This window comes from Cephus cinctus, unplaced genomic scaffold (genome assembly GCF_000341935.2).
Source record: "Cephus cinctus unplaced genomic scaffold, Ccin1 Ccin1_scaffold2045, whole genome shotgun sequence".
NCBI classification, from domain to species: Eukaryota; Metazoa; Arthropoda; class Insecta; order Hymenoptera; family Cephidae; genus Cephus; species Cephus cinctus.
This window is the reverse complement of record NW_014334112.1, coordinates 32445-51584: the sequence shown is the minus strand read 5'-3', so window position 1 is coordinate 51584 and position 19140 is coordinate 32445. Positions and strand designations below refer to the sequence as shown.

The 19140-nt window shown below is 39.9% G+C and overlaps 1 protein-coding gene and 2 long non-coding RNA genes across 6 annotated transcripts; 1 reads left to right on the top strand and 2 right to left on the bottom strand.

Annotated features, from left to right (window-relative positions):
• Positions 1-2761: 2761 nt before the first annotated feature.
• On the bottom strand, positions 2762-13329 carry LOC107274044. Of its 3 annotated transcripts, XR_003061704.1 has the most exons (8): positions 13219-13329; positions 11805-11948; positions 10837-11437; positions 9195-9995; positions 4055-9091; positions 3670-3953; positions 3008-3475; positions 2762-2890 (listed from the first exon to the last, which is right to left on the bottom strand). It is a non-coding gene; the product is annotated as an uncharacterized LOC107274044 (long non-coding RNA). The 3 variants fall into 3 exon arrangements; XR_001539393.2 differs by lacking the exon at positions 2762-2890 and having other exon boundaries at positions 3110-3240; XR_003061705.1 differs by lacking the exons at positions 2762-2890; positions 10837-11437 and having other exon boundaries at positions 3350-3475.
• Positions 9991-13655, top strand: LOC107274042 (sodium channel protein Nach). Of its 2 annotated transcripts, none has more exons than XM_015752772.2 (11): positions 9991-10725; positions 10796-10938; positions 11001-11064; positions 11589-11760; positions 11839-11981; positions 12056-12188; positions 12281-12623; positions 12699-12858; positions 12921-13027; positions 13138-13355; positions 13422-13655. In XM_015752772.2, exons 1-11 carry the CDS (start codon positions 10526-10528, stop codon positions 13551-13553), a joined length of 1815 nt encoding a protein of 604 aa, XP_015608258.1. In that variant the 5' UTR covers positions 9991-10525; the 3' UTR covers positions 13554-13655. The 2 variants fall into 2 exon arrangements, with proteins under 2 accessions (XP_015608258.1, XP_015608259.1); XM_015752773.2 differs by having other exon boundaries at positions 13138-13359; positions 13422-13600.
• LOC112495306 lies at positions 13522-14675 on the bottom strand. Its single transcript, XR_003061706.1, has 3 exons — positions 14547-14675; positions 13744-14123; positions 13522-13656 (listed from the first exon to the last, which is right to left on the bottom strand). It is a non-coding gene; the product is annotated as an uncharacterized LOC112495306 (long non-coding RNA).
• Positions 14676-19140: the final 4465 nt, after the last annotated feature.

The window sequence follows — 19140 nt, the reverse complement described above, 5'->3', positions numbered from 1 at the left end:
GCAGAGAAGAGTAGCGACTTAAAGCCGGGTCCGCAATTAACGTGAAAATATTAATTTAGTCTTGAGATCTTTTTTTTATACATTTTTTTATCGTCCCTAATTTTCACAGCGATCGAGGCTGTCGGTACTAACCGTAATTAACGTTTACTGGAGACTTCATGGCGCTCACGTATCCGTTCTATTTTACAATGATAAAGGATCCTTTGGGATGCTGTACGTAGTTGCCAACTGATCAACTCTGTTTACGTGGGAAATAAATCTATCGAATTTGCTGACGATAGATGTAAATATCTTCTGCTATACATACTCGAAGGTCTTTTCGACGCGATTGGCGAACCGTGGCTTTAAGGCTTTCAAAGGTCTCGATCAATTTAGTTAACGTATCGGCTTTCACTGAGTTTTCTTTTTATTTTATTTTTTCAATGTTGTCACGTCTGAAAATAACTGTGCCGGAAAGCGACGATGAATTGTAAAATGATATTTTTATTTAAGATACAAGCGACCGCCGTATTTTTCGTAATGATTTTAGTTAGTACTTGAAAGAAGTTTTAGAATAATTTTATGCATAGCGTCGTCCTACGCGATGCTGAGCATTACGTTAGATAAGTTGCGTAACATCGCTTTTGAATTTAGACACTATCGAGGTTTCACGGTCGATTTGAGAATGAGCTAAAGAATGTACAAATACGAGAACTCCCGTTTCGAGACGCATGATACGCAAGGACTAATGTTATCGGAATGTTCAACTGCCGCCGATGTATTATACGTTTGATATTTCCGCCCGATTACCAGGGTTAACTTATCGACCTTGGGAAGCCCAAAACCCGAACAAGCCATTTTTGTGCCAATAATACCTTCGGCCGTTGATTTATCGTTGCAAGGGTTGCCGATCGTTACGTCGTCCACTCGTAATCTCGCAAGTTGCTGTTTTACACCTTAACAAAGGACTGGCTTCAATTTGGTAACGCGACGTGATTTGTAGACGTCGTTGTTAACGTAAACGCGCCTTTAATAATGCCAGGAGCATTATCCGGCACTTTGCCGTGCCGACCGCTCGCGTCAAGATCCGACGTTTTTTCTTCGTGGGAAGAAGAAATTTTATGCACGAAACGAAACTGCGAGTCCGTTTATAGAATAAGCCGAAGTCAAGAAAATCTACGTAAAATCTCTTCGCTGTCTATTGACATGGAAAACTGTACTAGAAAGTCGTTTGAGAATCGTAAGGGAGAACGTTGATCTTGTTTTTGTTCCCTCGTGTCATTTTTATTTTTCAAAAGTTCTAGAAGCAAGAAGACACGACAGGACAGTTGCAGGATGGCGAAGAGTCGCGAACGAGTTCTTTTCCGCCATTACGTTTAGTAGCGTGCATTCAGTCTGTATCTTCGAGGCATTATCGAAGTTCGCGAATAACGAGGAGAATGAATCTTTAAAAATAATGAGATTCCTTACTGCTTCGCTGGGGATTCTTTGAATCGAGACGGGAAGTAAGTCAGTCGAAATTGTTCTTTGACGTATCATCTTTAAATTCTTCATGTTACTCCAAAGGCTTCTTTAACCACAGGTACTGTCTGTGTTCATACGTCAATGTGACTTTTGTTCGTTCAATTACTTTTCATGTAAAATCCACGTGTACTGTACATACAATAAGACCCATACGTAATAACCTTACAAACCTAACCTATTCAGCTGCCTTCGAATTAAATCTTACAACAGTACTAAAAAAGAAATTGGACGCAGCATAAGGTGAAGATGGTCAATTTTTGAAATTATATAAGAATCAGCATAACAATAACTATCAATATATAAGACAGAGTAATATTTAAAACGTGAGTAAAGCCCTGGCATCTCCAAAGCTAGAAGCTCACTATAAACGAGATCTTTTCGATGGCCATAAATTTGGTTATTATTGAAAATCCCTTCTATGTACTTACGTGGCCCCAGGGCGGGCACATATGTGTCCCAGGGAAAATATGGCGCAGAGGTGTCGTGGCGCATGCGTTTTTACCAATAAAACATAAAAAATAACCGCACTTTACGAGCGGACGATTGGCCCGAAACGATCTCGCGACTACGCAGGTATCACGCGTACGTGCGAATACGAAATGTCTGTATTCCTTCGGTCTTTTGTCTCTTTTTCTTCTTTCTCCTTCCCTCTCTTCCTTCTACTTTACGATCAATGGATTTGCCAGTCTGGAACCGAAGAAGCAGAAGCAACGCAGCGAACGATAAACTTCCCGAGGTAGTACGTCTCTATTGCCGAGTCGGAGCCATCGAGCTTTCCGCAGGCATTTCAGCCAAAGCTGGAGCCACAAAAGCTCGTAACTGGGACGGACGATCGAACGGATTAGCAGGATTCGAATCGGGTCGCGTGCTTCCCAAGGTACTTGCTAATACTATATATACGGAAGTACTACGCCCGGAAATCGAATGGAAATTAATAGACGATCGAATCATATTACATTCGTGGTTTCGATCGAGCGACGCTACAACGACGATACCTTTACTGCGTCCGACAGGCATATATAAATGAAGCGTCAATAATTAAATTATTTATTTACAAAAATGTTATTTCAATTATCACGACTCTTGAGGCTCGTACGTGTACATCGATTTTGGAGGTCGGTTGATTTATTTATTTTATTTTTAAGTATCGTACGTATGGTAACGACGACGTAACGATGACAAATCGTCAAATTTACAGAAAACCACGAGGGGCCGGTTAGCTAAATAAATCAAAATTAGCTGGCAATAAAAAGCCAGGGTTCCGATAAGTGTTTCGGGCCGTTTGACGGATGAGACTTTTTTTTTGCTTAGGGAATTCAGGCGCTGCGCAAGGCTTTCGGGTTGAACGTAATCTCGGGTCTTCGATTGACTGACGTCCGGTCGACATCTAGAAGCCAATAAAAAGTTGAGTGTGACGCGTCAACACTACACAACCCCTCGCTCGGTGTCATCGCATAGAGTTTCGCTCCCTCCTTTCAATAGGGTGGTTCACTAGCAGTCTTACCCCCGTAGGAGATATGTTGTTAACGATATAAGATGAGAAATCCCATCCTGTACGTCAGCGGGACACGGATGAACGAGCCACCAGAAGGGAAATTGTCCCATTCGTGACTACAGGGGCACTCGATTTGGTCCTTCCGATTTTTCAGAAAACCATTTGTTAGTCCTCAGGCACTCCCTGAGACCTATGGACCGGATTGCTCTGAAAGTGATACGGCTAAATGGACCGTTTGGAAGCTGGAGGAACAAAAGAGTCTGATGACACTAGGTATTCTAAGGGTACGGGTAGAGGATGAACTACGTACTTTTATCTTCCAAAGGATTTTGTACAGGATTGACAAAGGTATAGTGGAGATCAGGAGAAATGTATCTCCTGGAAGATTTTCTTGACGGGTATAAAGAAGGCAGAGAAGAGGAGTTTGTCATAGAAGAGGAAGGATCAAGGGGAAGGTAACGAACGAGCTGGTAGCGTCTGCCAAGTGAAAGATGAAAATAAAAATGTTGCCATTGGCAGATTGGATGTATGAGACGAGCCAAGGGAATCAGAGGATATAAATATTGGACTAGATTCTAAATAGAAAATCTTAAGGGATTGTTGGGACTGTACTTTGGTACAGAGGGACGATCAAAATTTTCGTTTTGGACTACTGAAAAGTTTGTACCTACCGATGGTCATGGGACTGCGTGGGTTTTATTGATGTTTCGCCAGAGTTTCGCCAGACTGAAGGTAGTACCGTCAATAGGATAGATAAAAGATCAAGTTCTGTTTGCATGTGGAGTCCTTGGGTAAGGATACCTTTATTCCTGTAGGAGAGCCGCTGGGAAGCTCCTATCGAGAAAATTAAATTTCTCATCGAAGAGACACAGGACTCCTGGGATTCATTTCTCCTCAAGACTTTGTCGTGTAAGTTTTGTGGTTGGAATTAGCAGACAGCATCCCTGGTACTGATCTGGATTTAAGAGAATAATAAAATATGTCAACAGAATTGTTATTTCTAATTTTTCTATAAAAACTTTATAATTATCTATCTTTAAGTTAGACTGTACTCACAATGTATGATTATTATAATATTATATTACAATATAGGATTCCATGTAGCACGTATCGTCCTTGGCTCGTGTATCCATAGTGCGATGGTCGGTATTAAATTATCTTCCTTGTAACTAATTATTATTATACATACACGTATAACTATAGTATAGTAAGTCGAAGACTCGCCCCAAGCTGAAACTCCGGAGAAACGTAGTTTGCTAAAGTGCTTCAGACGTTACCTCTTACTCGCTCGTTATCCTAGAGTTTCTCTATGGGAGGAATCGGATTGTCGAAATAGTATAGAGGAACCCTGGATAAAGGAGGAGCAGAGATAGGTAAGGAATGCCCGAAGAAAAATGATTAGATTGTAAGAATATTGTCAGCGGTATTCCGGTGTTCCGATAGGGATAATAAGATTGGTCACATAAAAGTTGTTTCGCCGGGAAGAAAGACAACGGGTGGAATTGATCGATAAGACAAAGAGAAAAGTTGGTCCACGGAGTATAAAAATTTTATCCCGTCGCTCGAGTCGCAGTTACTTGCGAATGCACCATATCATCACGTGAAAACGTAACGCGGTGACGGTTACGGCTTAAAGTCACATGTATATTCCATCTTGACGGTTTCAACGTTTTACATTTTTCAAAGAGTTTCCTCCTGGGAGCCCGTGGGTTTCGTTTAGACGATACGCAATGTATATTATTATATTTGAATATGTTACGCAAATTCTTTCTTTTTTTTTCTACTGCTACTGGAATATTAAAAAAGATATATCGCTTCTCTCTCGCTATATGCTTCAACGGTACAATTGAAACGTCTATCCTTCTCCTTTACCAGGTACTATATTTAGCATCTATGTTTTTAAAAAACACTTGTCCGCCTTAAGGCTTGTTTCTATGCAACGATGAAATCTCTGTAGCCTTTCCCATCTGTCTTTCGAACACGTGTGGTTTTAATTACTTTTGAGGTTATATTAGGCGCAGACGCAGATCTTTATCGGGGCCGGTTGGCAATTGGCAGTGGATTCGTGAGATCGTTCCAAAAAGATTTGCAGGGTCTGCCCTGACGAGTGCGGTGGGTTTTGGATGAAACGAACGTCTCGTAAAATCGTAATCGAGTTTGTCTTAACGACCGAGCGAAATCTGTGCTGCGTCTCGCATTTTATATTTTACTCTCTTGGCTTCGGTGCGGCCCGCGCACTAGTTGTGCCGTGACGAATGATGGGTAAAAGGATTGCGGGACCGCTGCTGTTTTTCTTTCTTTTGTTCTCGTATTTTGTCAAGCCGTACGTTGAGCAACAAGCTTTTACGAGCTTGCAGAATACACTTTGACTGCACGGAGCGAAGGTGGGCTGCAGCCGGTGGTTAGCACCTTCCATTAGGGGGGAAAAAAAAGGTCGCGGAATGCAATTACGATACTTTTGCGAAGCAGAATTTCGCAAGTGAGCTGTTATGGCAACGAGCGGGCGCTTCCTCGCAATTTGTATTCCTTTAATATCATTTTTATTCTCAACTCGCACCAAAGTCCTTTGGTTCGGTGCAATTCAAATTTCGAACGAAAAAAATTTCAACGAAAATTTTTTTTCTTCGTTGATTTGCCGTTCAATGTAATCCTCGTTATAATTAAATTTTTTTTTTTTTTTGAAATGTTTTTCAGTTTTTTTATTTTACATAGAAAGACGGATGGCACGAGTTTTGTTATTGTTCCAGGACAAAGTTACGAATGTGCCTTAGCGCAAACTTCTCATGTAATGTAGATCATGGTTACGCAAGAGAACCAACAACGCTGTTACTTGTCTAGAAGTTTCTAAAGGGTCTGAAATTTCTGTAGGAAATTACCGAACCCGATGGGCCGAATTATTTGGGAATGAAAAGACGTTGCCGGTTTCCATTACGGGATAACGCGTAAAGAACGCGACTACACGTGGTATGAATACGTAGGACGCGAGGTATCGCGTCACTATGATATTCAAATGTTCAGGGCTTAAAACTATTGGAATTTTCTCATGGCCATTTGCTTTGCATTTTGCTCGGATCGATTCTTGCCGAGTCACTCGGGTATACCGAAGCTTTAACGACACTTACTGGCCAGAGCTTTCGACTTTGTGCTCAAAGCTCAAATACCCATTTACATACTGACTGCTGAGCCTCGTTTTATTTTACGTTCATTTCAGTCCAAGACGTTGCTATGGCAACGACGAAGAGGAAAAGATTTCTTTTTGAATCTTTTATCCCATATGTGGATTAAGAAAAAAAAATAACTCTAGCGATCAAGATTGGGACGAAGAAATTAAATACGTTGGTCGTTTGCGTGAAATAAAATTTCACGTTAATTAATAGCCAATCGAAATGATCTTCGATGAGATTTTTTTAACTTTGATTTTAATTCTCAAGTTTATTTTACGAGTTCCTTTTCCCCTTGACTCTTCATAACGGGACTATTACGTACAATCGAGTTTGTTGGCTGAAAGGAAGGAAAAAAGAACCGATATCGTTGAAAAGCATGTAATTAAAATCTCCTTACGAAACTTTGTCAGTTGTTTGAAACTTTTGGAAACTTAGTGTCGTAAATTTGCAATAACTTCCTGTTCCGAGGTAAATGTCCGTAATGGAATACTAGATCAATTTTTCAATATAAACGAGCATATAAACATAAGCGAAAACACTTAATGAAATAATAAAAATTTTATAATAAATTTTCTTATGCTTTACGTTATCGTTTAAGTATGTAATTCAATTTAATTTTTACCTTTAGAAATATATTTCAATTTCGATCCTGGATTAATTAACTATGCTATTAATTATATCTGTACTCGATATCAAAGTACCAAATATATATAATCTTGATACATTAATTAACGTTTATAAAATTCATAATTATTGTACTTTTGTGGAGTTTTGTCAATTGAAATCTAAAGGCCAACGATAGAGCCGAGACTCTGTTTAGAGAGTTCATCTATACAGAATCCAAGACCAACAAATCTGGACCACAATAGAGATAATGAGAATGGAATTCAAACTGGCCGTGACCCAGATGTGTATTACGCCATAAATCATTCTGTTCAGAAGTATTAATTACAAAATTGGCTATTACCCTGATTGACAGCTGAGATGAGATCAGACAAGATCAAGAGATTTGGAACAGATTGGAAGAGCAAGAGGAGAGAACCTAGAAGCTGGAGGCTGAAAGTGGCCGGAAGAACGACAGCCAGATTGCAATGCAGCTTCGATTGAAAATATTAATATTTATCGTAACGTATTTTGGTAAAAATTGATCGAGAACGTAACAGAACGAATCCGAGGTATAAAATCGAAATCCCTCCACCAACTAATAAATTGGGAGTGCTCACCGGAGCTGGATCGGCTGATCCGTGAAGGCTGAGAACTGCATCCAGGGGACACTCGGGTCGACCACTGCACTATAGCACAACACTGCACTTTCGAAACACGCGCAGAAAATCGATAGGATTTTCTGTATATGTATTGCGAGAGCAACGCGAGAACTACACAAGTGAGAGTTTTCTATGCCGTATAGGAAAGACGGCTAGAAAAACTGTCAACAGACAGCAAAGGGAGCGCGAGGCAGCTCGAGGCACCCCGATCGGTGTCCGAAGACAGACTGACTTTCAAAATAGTCAAATTCGAAGATTAATGATTCTGATTGGTCGAGATCCTTATAGCCGATAACTCTTATTCTTTCCCTAGAGTCGTCCCTTCGAACTAAATCCAAAGCATTTCTTAGCGAATCGGTACGTAACAAATCGGTAGATCCTCCACGGCTGCTTCCCCAGGGGATCGAAGTAAGTCAAAAAAATCACGTAACAGTAGATAGCTAAGGTTATCTAGAGTACTTCAATGGCGTTATTCAATACTGTTGAGTAGGAGTTGAGGTAGGTACACAGTTGACCCAGTTCATACGGCAGACCGCGATTCGCCCTGACTGTAGGACAGGATGAATATCGCTTAATAACGTCTGACAAATTTGAAATGCGCGCCATTTTCAATACAAAGCCAATAAAAGGAATTTCTGACGTCAAACGAAAGCTGCCAGCTGAATGAATCGAGGAAGGAGAATTATGAGGGCGTTTCTGAGGAAATCTTTATCAGCCATGTCGATGAAAAGTACTTGGTACGAAAAACCCGTCGAAGAAAAGAAAAAAATGTAAGCAGTAGAATGGCGGCGGGACGTCGAGAAGGGTGTAATTTTTGAAAAGCGTTTATGCCCCAGACAGCCAACTCTCGCACCAATTGCACTCGAGTCCAACCACCATTTTAAGATCTAGGCTCCTTCCAAAGCCTGTCTTCTGTATACGCGATACCTAATCGCCCGGAATCAATTTCCCGTGGGGTCTTTGAATAATGGAAAAATAGCGGGAGCCAATCGAGCCCCGTGAAAATATCTGGCTTATTTCGTCGATTCGATTTATTATCCAACAATGCCCGACCATGGCGTGACGGTGGATTTTCCTATTGTTGCGCCGGAAATTCTCCGACGCTCATCCATACAGCCATTAGCTTTTGATACGGAGCAGTCTTGTTGCTCTTTCAATGTATAAATAATAAAGTGCAGTAACGTATACGTATTATCATGGTGCCCTGCACTTTAACATAATAATATTTATACGCAGATAGGTATAGCTACTGTCAGCGCCATGATATAATATAACTTCCGGTAAACCGAAGCGTCGCTTACGACTATCTCCGAATGTTATTTGATTAATTTATGTTAATCGGGTAATCGGCCGATTCTACCGGGACGAAAGCCACAGAGTTTTCCTCGATTTATGCTGGATTCACAGTGACGGCACTCCGGTTCGTCCTGTTCAGTTAGGTAGACCGGTTGAGCACGTTTTATAGAATGAATTGTGCCGCGTGTGATTCCACCCTTTGGAGATTTATGTGACGTTGCTTTGGTAGAGTCGAATGCTTAAAATACCTTCGAATGAATCCCAACTGCGCAGTTCCTCTGTTTTACAACGTGTAATGTCTTCAACGGAAGATGCCCAATATCAGATTTCAAAATTTGTCCGAATAAGAGGCCGGATTTGAATTTTCACTGTAAAACAAATAAAAGTGATTTTAAATACTTTTGTCTTTTACTTCACATTAAAATGTCAATTTCGACTGTCCATGTTGATTGGTACTTTCATGATACTGACCTGTCGAGAAGGTTTCTAAAGAAAGTCTCAGATTCTAACGTGACGTCAGCAGCTTGAATATTTATAGTGAACAGCATTTCATATTCAATGACAATAGTAGGAGAATTTAGTGAAATTAATTCGTCCTCTCTTTGGTTTTCCTGCATCATCAGTTTAGTTTGCACAAACTCCAGGCTATACTCTTGCTGAACGTATTATTTAATTAATCCACTTGACACATTTGCATTCTGTGAAAAAGTGCAGCTTTCCAACACACAGGGTGTAGTTGATCGCTTGATACTGACAGTGCGTGGTCTTCATTTGAATCAGCGCCACTTTCTGCACGCAAGGCAATCCAGATACGTATTTTCAGATAAGGTTAGATTACTTGTTCTGGGTCAAGGTTTAAGGCCGATGCATGGCAGATAAGTGACAGTATCCTACAAATGCTTGTACCATTTATCACCATTTTTCCCAAGTGCAGTTCTCTGTTCACGATCACTGAACAACGGTCAATCGTGGGATATTCTTGCCATTTCCGCTTGATAAACTGCAAACCGCAAATGGATCTATGAAAAGAAATAAAGTATCAGAGGCAGTCGAAGATGATTGCTCGGCTATTATTCTGGTTTAAACATCTAACTTAGAGACACCTGGTGCCACTAGTGTAATGGCTATAATTCTCATTTCCTGTTATTTATCATTTAATATTGACAAACTGATGGGAAGTTCATGATGATCTTTTGATTGGCTGATAGGGAAAGCCTGAGTATTTCATGAGGATACGTGTCGTCTAATGTGATTGATAAGTCCTACTGCATCCTGTTACGATACAAAAAAATGACATTTGAAGCAGCTTTAAGACTCTCTACCGATTTTAAAATAGTTAGTCGACGAAAAAGGATCTATGCAAATATACTTAATCCAGTGAAATATTAATTGTTAATAAATTAATTCCATAAAATTGCCAATTATAATATTGAATAATATACTAGTAAAATAAGTTAACTGGTGATTGTATAAGTTGAAGTGATTAAATAATTTTATATTTCGTTTGTACGATTACGTTGAATCGTTGAAGTTTACATTTCTTTTTTTTCCTTGTAACATATTCTTTACTGAGTGATACGGAAGAGGGTACCAGTAACCAGACAGAGTATATAAATATTAAATGTGTAAATTTTCTGTAAATATTCAATATTAGAAATTTTACATAAAGATGAATTTTACTAAATACGAAATTAAAAAAAAATATTTTTCGACTAGACCATTGATAAATATTTATTTTGATTATTGCTTAATCTACGTAAACTAAATCAATGCTGCGAGTGTAACTCGAGCGAATCAAGAGTATGTTAAGGAAAAACAAAATTATCAGAAAACGAGAAGAATTTGGACATTCGTTAGGATGGGCCACGCCAAAGAAAGACAAGAATTTGATAAAAAATCAATGCACGAATGTTTTATTAAAGCATATAAAAATCTATTTGCACAATTGTAGTCTGGTAGGATGTAAATATCTGGCAGAACCACGACGTCCATGGACGGAAAGGTTATTAAAAATTTACTACAAGTCGTCACTGCGTGATACTCTGGACTGATAAGAATTTCGAAAATTTCAGAATTTTTTGGATAATCGTACACGTCATATCTATTTACCTACTTGGACACACCGTGTATACAATCTATGGGCAGTATCTCCAAAGTCCAATAGTAACGACACTGGACACTCATTACTATCCATCGTATAATCTGCAATTTCCCGGTAAGATAAAACCAAGGTATTCGCCGTTTTGATAGAATTTCCTAAAATATTAATTTCTCCAGGAGTAGCTGTATGCAGCATAAATCGAATAAGTCGAGAAGCTGCGACGAGACTAGCGAGAAACATGTAAGAGTTTTACGTTCAAAAAAGGGCTTTATTCATGTTTGCGATTTTAAAATCGCAGACGTTAATAGGTACGCGACTCGTGCAAATTTTGTATTGATAAATGCCGCCGCTATCGGTCTCGCAAATACCGATGGGAATAATGCTATTAAAAGTCTAACGAGAGCAACGCTTGTATTTCGTATAGCTCGATCACTAATTGCAAATGACTCGTAATATGATATACGGTGATATTTATCACTACCATTGTCCATAGGGTGCCAGGAGGTAATTTTATAGTATATCGTATCCGTAGAGATACATGAATTTGCGTGGAATTTGCGTGCAGTGTCAAAATTTGGCTGGATTTGCACGAAACTTATAAAGTTGATATTGGCTAAAAAAAAAAAAAAAATTAGTATTTTCCATACAATCCAAAACCGCATCGATTACTAAGAATTGTTAGTCAAAATACTCTACAATATTGCTCATGAATTTTTTTTGCTTATGCAAACTAAAAATTTCATAATCCTATATTAACTTTTCAGCTTTGTCGCAAATAAAAGTAAAATCAAAGAAGAAACCATTTTGGATATGATTTGGTCTTTAGGAGATGTATACAGCACTGTATACGATGTTGCGTCTGAGCCAGTGGACATTGATAAATTATTAAGAAAATATTATGGTGGTCCATACGATATGTCCAGTATTATGAAGGATGCAAGTATAATAGACCTAGTATATAATTATTCATGACATCATACGTGTAATGAAAATATTGTCTTCCATGTAAAACAGTTGACGCCCAGATGCGAGGATATTTTCGTTTCCTGTAAGTTTGATTCCAGAAGCCAGGATTGTTCAGAGATCTTTGACTTCCTGGAGACGCAGGATGGTTTCTGCTGCACCTTTAATTACATTCGAAATCGAAATTACAAGAGGTATTCATTATGAGTAGTGAATTGTAATCACGTTAATTAAAATTTAATATCAATTTTGGAAACATGGTCCATAGGTCGTCTGAGGCCAACAAACCTGATAAGATACATCATATAAATAGTTTGGGTGCAGCGGGTGGACTCTCAGTTATATTGAAACCTTTGCTCAGAGATTATTTTTTTCCCATTCTCCCTCTTCAGGGATGGAAGGTAATCAAAATATTTATAGTGGACATTTTCTTTTTTTTTTTTGACACCACAAAATGTATGAAGTAAAATATTAATTCGTACGTTTTATCCAGGTGACGATTTTCAATCCAAACGACTATCCTGACAATACTAGTGGCGGTGTTACGGACGTATTGATCTCGCCATTAATGGAGGCTTTTTTACAAATGGATGCTATATTCTTTCATAGTACAGATGGCATCAGGAACTTTCCAATTAGAAAACGGAAATGCGTCTTCGATGACGAGACGGATGTATACAGAGGATATACGTATAGTGATTGCATCGTTAATTGCAGAGTAAAGGACATATGGAAAACTTGTGGTTGCAGACCATTTTTTTACCCAGAATCAACAATTAAGGGAACGAGTCGAATTTGCGACATGACCGATATCGAGTGTTTGCATAAAAATAAGGGTAAGTTGCTTAAGGGGAAAAAAAAAAAAAAAGGCTTATACTGGAATCATATGAAAATGGTCTAATACGTTGCAGCGAAATGGTGGTCCCCGTTACCTAACGAATTAAAAGCTGGTGCTAATATTACGGAATCCTTCGTTTGCGATGAATGTTATCCCACTTGCAACGACGTTCGTTATCAGGTGTCGACTTCATGTTTACAATTGAAAACCGGCCTCTATCATGTAGCAGATCGGTAATAATCTTAAGCGATGCCATTAATTTTGGTTACGATAAAGAATATTAATAAATTTGCAGATTCAATTTCACTGTAGAGGACGAGAGCATAGTACATGTATATTTTACCAAGTATGGTACTCTAAAGCTTAAGCAAGACCTTGCTTATTATTGGTACGAACTTTTGAGTGAGTAAATTTTGAAATTGAAACAAAAGTAAGAAAGATATACCCTCGCGTTCGAGGCATACAAATTTTCATCTGAAATACAGTGAGCAGCGACATAGTAAATGTTGTAGGCAATATTGGTGGAATTTGTGGAGTTTTCATTGGCTTCAGCCTCATCAGCGTCCCAGAAATAATTTACTTTTTGATTTTACCTCTTTTGAACTGTCGTGGAAGAGCACCGAATGGGCACCGCATGAATCCAGCAAAAAACGAGCCAGCCACCGTGCATGCTCTATACTGGAACGAACTCCAGCCACGTTCGCAAAATCGAAAAGGGCGAAGACGACGAGTAGGTACTCTGAGCTTTGACTCCAGTTCAAGACGTGGTGGCTCTCTAATGACTTTCGGCTCGTAGGCCAACGTCGTGGGATCAGACGGATCAGACAAATACACCGTTAGAGCCCTAGAAGAACCAGGCCCATCGCTTGGTGTCACATCGAGCAGCAGCACCCTCCATCCAATTCCATGGAGCCCATACCGTCTCTAATTAGAGGACCAGTGACAAATTAGAGATCGTTGCTCAAATAAATCGAGGGTCCTTCTTGGTCGCATATTTGCCGTTTCATTCAACATCCCCATTTGCTCCTGACCTGTTACGATTCAAACCGGAGAGTGAGATTAATTTTCACAAACAATTATTACGTGAAGTATTCCAAGTACGTTAATTCCTAGAATACCGTTCGCATCCCTCCTGTTTGACTTCAGATACGTTCTTGGTTTCTGCAGTTGAAATTCTTAGGTACATTTACACTAGAATTCCAGCAATCCATCCTTCACTTGGGAATCGCGATCTAAGTTTCGCTGCTTCTTTTTGTATTGGTAGACTTTTACCTCCGTTGAGAATTTCGAAACGAACCGCATCGTGTACCACGTACGGAATTTCGAGTTTATGTTTTTCTGTTAGATACGATCAATATCCTACTTGGACATCGGAAGGTGACACTTTTTGATTGGCTGCATCAATAGGATGCACTCGAATTTCGCAATAAGAGATTGGAAAATAAAGCAATTTGTCTGGAGGTTGACGCTCTCCGTATAGCATTTCGTAAACTAGTATCTGGATTACAAATAGTCAATTTTGCTTCGTTACACACTGTGTATTTACTCATACGATGTAGCGTATGCGATACTCTGAATAGAATGTGCGAATAGAGCCGAGATATACATGGAAATCGAATTACGTTGCGATACATTCATCTCATGAATTTTAATCGGGGAAACTAGTTATGACGTCGATCTTGATTCGATATTTATTACGATTTATGACCGAGTCAGAACTAGCTTTTGTGCTCGTGACAGAATTGAAAATTCTACTGAAAAACTTATGGTGAGTACTTTTATTAGATACGACAGCCCGTTAATCTTTCACGTGAGAAATTGATTTTTAATGGCTCGTATATTGAGAAAACTTATTACATTAAGGTACATAACCAAACATACGATAGAAGAATTTAAGGAGGGTCGGATAATAAATGCTTACCTGATTGAAAATTGTCGAGCTCTCATTCAATACGATTTGAATATTCTTATAAGAACATTTGTACACTTCACTTTTTCTTTGATATAACAAAAACCTTAATAAATATTGCACATAAAAAGTTTGACGCAAAGTTCAAAATATTTCAGTAACTGAGCTGCCATCTTGCCGCTCGCCTTTCATTTCCTCTGTTCAAATATTTATTTACCTCATGGGCATGCTCAAAGAAAATGAATCGAGCCTTTGACAAGCACAAGAAAATCAGCAGCATTAAATTTTTGCATAATATATTATTACGGGTTCGCTATGCCTCCCTATATCCGTTTTACATGTGCTAGTACCTAACTTGACTAATTTAGTTGTGTAGTTTGAACGTTCGGGAACAGCGCCACAGTAGCGGCCTCTTCGATAACTAATCAAAGTCATGGAGTATTCGTTGTGATGTGTTTTTGGTGAATTGGCGGAGCTCAAGTTTGGAATTAAATATAAGCTCCGGGCTTTTCTTCTCATTTTCGTTTTCATTTGTTGCGTGAAAACTTGACGTAAATGCAACAAATGCCTGCAGACTGTTTTTCCACACTCTCACGTCCGCAGCCAATAGAAAGGTAAGATTGATTTATTGATTCCGCGATCTTCAATTACTTGTGATATTAAAGGCCTTAGTGCGATATTGATGCATTAATAATTACAATGGCTCAGTGTGTCTCACCGACGCACTAGGGAGCTCGATGGGGCATCTTTTTCTCCTATGCTGTCGCCCAGACTAGCTGGCGAAAGTTAATGCGAAAGAGAGAGAAAAACAGGTGTCAAGACATACACTGTTTCTTCTTGTTCTTTATCGCTTTATGCCCTCATAGAGGGCCCACTGCCAGGCATATGCCTACTGTTTGTAGCGAGCGGAGAAAAATATGGCCCACCAAGCTTCCAAGTGTGACTCGACTCGGGGACTGTATTGCCTTCTCGCTCGCATTCATACTGTGGAAAAAGGACGCACCGAGTGCCGCATTGGCGTCTCGCTCGCCCCGTAGTGCTCGCTGCGTTGCACCCACGTATCCAGGTACACGTCACCGCTCCCTCTCTCTTACCTCACCTCATTGCGTCACCAAGCGGGATATCATTAATGACGCTCAGTCTACATTCCAGTAAATTCTTGTTGACTCTCGTCACGTCGCTACTGCGACGACATTGCATGTGAGTTGTCTTTTGGCTTTTCTAATTCAAAGGCCTTTTGTCATTGTCGTGATCGAATTCTATTTCGACCGTTAATTGTCGCAATTTTCGCATCAAATTAATCGTAGAAATTGGTGAAACGTGATTGACATTGCTTATTTGCGAGGGATGTAAATAAGCGACAATAAGACGAACGAGCGAAATGTCAGAAAGGTTATGTCACAATTGAACTCTCATATGACGTGAGCGTAATATAATTTGGTTACGTAATTCATAGTGAGGTTAATGATTGCTATATTATTTGTAATTGTTAGGAATAAGAGCATTCAAGGCTGAGAGATGAAGGTATTGCTGTGTGAAAGGTGAGAATTCGTCAAGCAGAAGTAAGGCCGTTATTGCTCTACACACAAAGGTTCTTTTATAGTTGCCGTAGTAAAAGCCCGACGTTTCCCTGCGAATGAATGAATGCGCGTTGTTTCCGGTGATAATAGCCTCGTGAAAGAATACCTTTTATAGTAGAAAATTCCGAGTAACGCGTTCATCTCGGGAAAGACTTATTTGAAGGAAAAAAGAAATAAAGCAAACTTTTAAGCCACTGTGAAATTTGAGAAAGTCCTGCGACGCGATGATATGAGAAAACAGGCTACCCTGTATATAACTTTAGAATCTTATATCGACCTGGGTAGATAAAAATAAATGTCGGGGGAGAAAAAAAAAACGTAAATCCGTATAAACTACAGTTTTTTGAGCTTTTATAAAGGTAACGTCCTTCAAATATCAAATCATATAGAAAGTCCGTTCTGCGGTATGAAATGAAATTCCAAATAACTCCTAAAACTTGAGTGCTTCTCCCATATGGTAACATACGTGGTAAATCTGTATTTCAAAGTTTGCTTAGCCACTTTCTGACCATTTCCGCTTTCCGTCGCTGTGCAATACGGCGCTGCAACCGTATCCTTGCCTGAAAGTTTGTCCCGACGGCGAGGCTCCTTGGATTTACGTCTTCATTTGCAAATAGCGTCTCGCTACGTGTAACTCCAGAGGCAGGCACAACCTGAGTGGTTGAGGGAATCATTAATATCGCAACATCTGTGCCGGAGGCCGAGCATCGAGGCTCAAAACTTCTCGGCTAGTGGCGAAAACCAGGCAGCCATCCACTCCCCAAGCCCAGACACTCACCCCGACCTCCCCTTGTCCATTTTCCAGGTTACTCCTAGTCCCGAGTTATCTCCGTCAAAATACGGAATATCAACTAGCTTTGCCTACAGTTATAACCAGCTGCTTTAACAGTACCTGCTGAAGGTGGAATTTCACCAAGGGACCCGCTAAAGTTTTCGTCACTGGATAGCTGGCTGCCTAAATTTATTCCTGCCTTAGTGCTTCTAGGAAATTAATATATTCTCAACCGATGCCTTCCCTCTTCCAGGTGTCATATGTTCGGGAGCACCATCCTCTACCTCATCTTGGAAATCCATTGTATTCGCCCCATCGACTGCTTGGTGCGTACAAAGGAGACTTGGCTGCGATGGAAATGCGGCAGAAGGAAGTACGAGGCAGAGGAACGAGTTACACCTGGAGTTCGGATTGGCTTGGGTCAAATAAAATGAGGTGAGTCAAGGCAAGGTAAGGTGCACTTGGTGCTGCACTTCATCCCATCGCACGGTAACTCGATATCTATAGCTGCTTCCTGTTCCCATAAAGCCGAAGACGTCGAGCTCGATGTGATTCGAATACCGAATCCCCGTTTCCAAAGGAATAGGAGAAAACTGAGTCTTGGGGAATATCGCCCGATGGAAGCAAGGGTGTTGGCTGCTTCCAGAAGACGAGGAAAGTGTTGGTCTCTATTGAGAAAAAGGATTGAGCAGCAGCTCGTGGATGACGAGGTGGAGGTTTAGACGGAGGAGGTTCGAGGAACCAAGGAAACTGGCAACTCGCTCACAAAGTGGCTGATTGAGAGGAAACGGATCTCTGGGTCGCACTACTATAAAGAAACACTCGGCTGTTCGTGACGGTCAATAGGAGAAGATAAGAGAAATACGATAATGCGAACGTTGGCCGAGCTATCTCTGAAATTAGAGAAAAAATTTCTAACGCTTCTCACATGCGCTTCGTGTTACAAGAAAATTATACCAGAGAGAAGAAGAGGATTTCCTTGCGGCAGCTCTGGACGATATAAAAATATAGCAATGACGGACTGGATCGTGGCGAGAGGATGTATTTTTGATAACATTCTCTGGACCCATCTCTTTTGTAGCGGAGAAAGTTATTGAATATCCGCCTCAACGTTTTCCTCTTACTCCTTGAAATTCATAGTAAAGTTCGAACCGATCGCCAGGCCGAAAAACATAAAAGTGCCCCGTAAAACGTGCAATATCCTTCGGTGACAGGATTTTAACATTTTTCTTTTGGAGATAGCGGCGTCCCTTTACTCCACGGGATTGACTGGCGTGCACGAGGGCGCCATGATTCTTTTTTTATGGGCTTTTTATTTTGTATCACACTGTAGTGTAAAATCTCTTTTAAAACCTATATACGTCAACGTCAAAGGATGCTGTAACCATTGTTGCTCTTAAAGATTTAATTTTTTCCTTTTAAACTTACTGTATTATTCTTCGGAATTTGAATAAGCGTATAACCAGGGAATTTACTCACGTGTATTATTTAGCTGGTTGGATATTAATTATAACGTGATATAGGGCGAGAGAGAGAGAAAGAGAGAGAGGGAGAGAGAGAGAGAGAGAGAGAGAGAGATAGAGAGAGGGAGATAGAGAAAAACTTTATTCATTCTTTGGCACGTGGTTCATCATTTTATTTGCGGCATTGGAAAGGCCTGTAACGCATAATATATGGGCACGTAACATATAGGACGTAGATATCCCAGAGTTCTCTTTTCCACAACATAAATTTTCCACTGTCGTTCGCAGCGGCGAGGACGCGAGGTGCTTCCGAATAATATAGCACTGGGCTGCATCGAACGAATGGCCAGATTTAATTTTAGTTTTTGTATTTGCCCGAGCGACGCGGAATTCAAATGAACTCCTCGCGGTGGTTACGTTGCGTTGCGGAATTTTCTCATCCCTACGTGCTTTACATTGCCCGGCTTTGGAGTTCACGAAAATGTCCCATTGTCTTCCTTCACGAGGAACCACATTTCTACTTAACTGAATTATTACGTGATGGGGAAATTCGATTTTTTTTTTGATCAAACTGCCAACACCACTTTCTACTCAGCCGGTAACCTACTTTTCGGATCTTCATTTTTTTTTCACCTTCTGTGATTTTTACTTTATTTTGTCTGCCAGATAAATCTTCACTGCTGTATCGTTAAAGTAATATTCGTGAAAAAATTTGCGGATCAATATTAATTGCAGATAAATTATTCTCTTTAATTACACTATTTTATTTTAAATCTATATTTTATATTTAT

What these genes read in the sequence shown, in the direction of transcription:
- LOC107274042 (XM_015752772.2), top strand. Translation starts at nt 10,526, where the DNA reads ATGTTAAGGAAAAACAAAATTATCAGAAAACGAGAAGAATTTGGACAT. An exon ending in CGACGTCCATGGACGGAAAG is followed by an intron (nt 10,726 to 10,795) that starts GTTATTAAAAAT and finishes CGAAAATTTCAG; the next exon opens with AATTTTTTGGATAATCGTAC. An exon ending in GAAAAGGGCGAAGACGACGA is followed by an intron (nt 13,356 to 13,421) that starts GTAGGTACTCTG and finishes TTCGGCTCGTAG; the next exon opens with GCCAACGTCGTGGGATCAGA.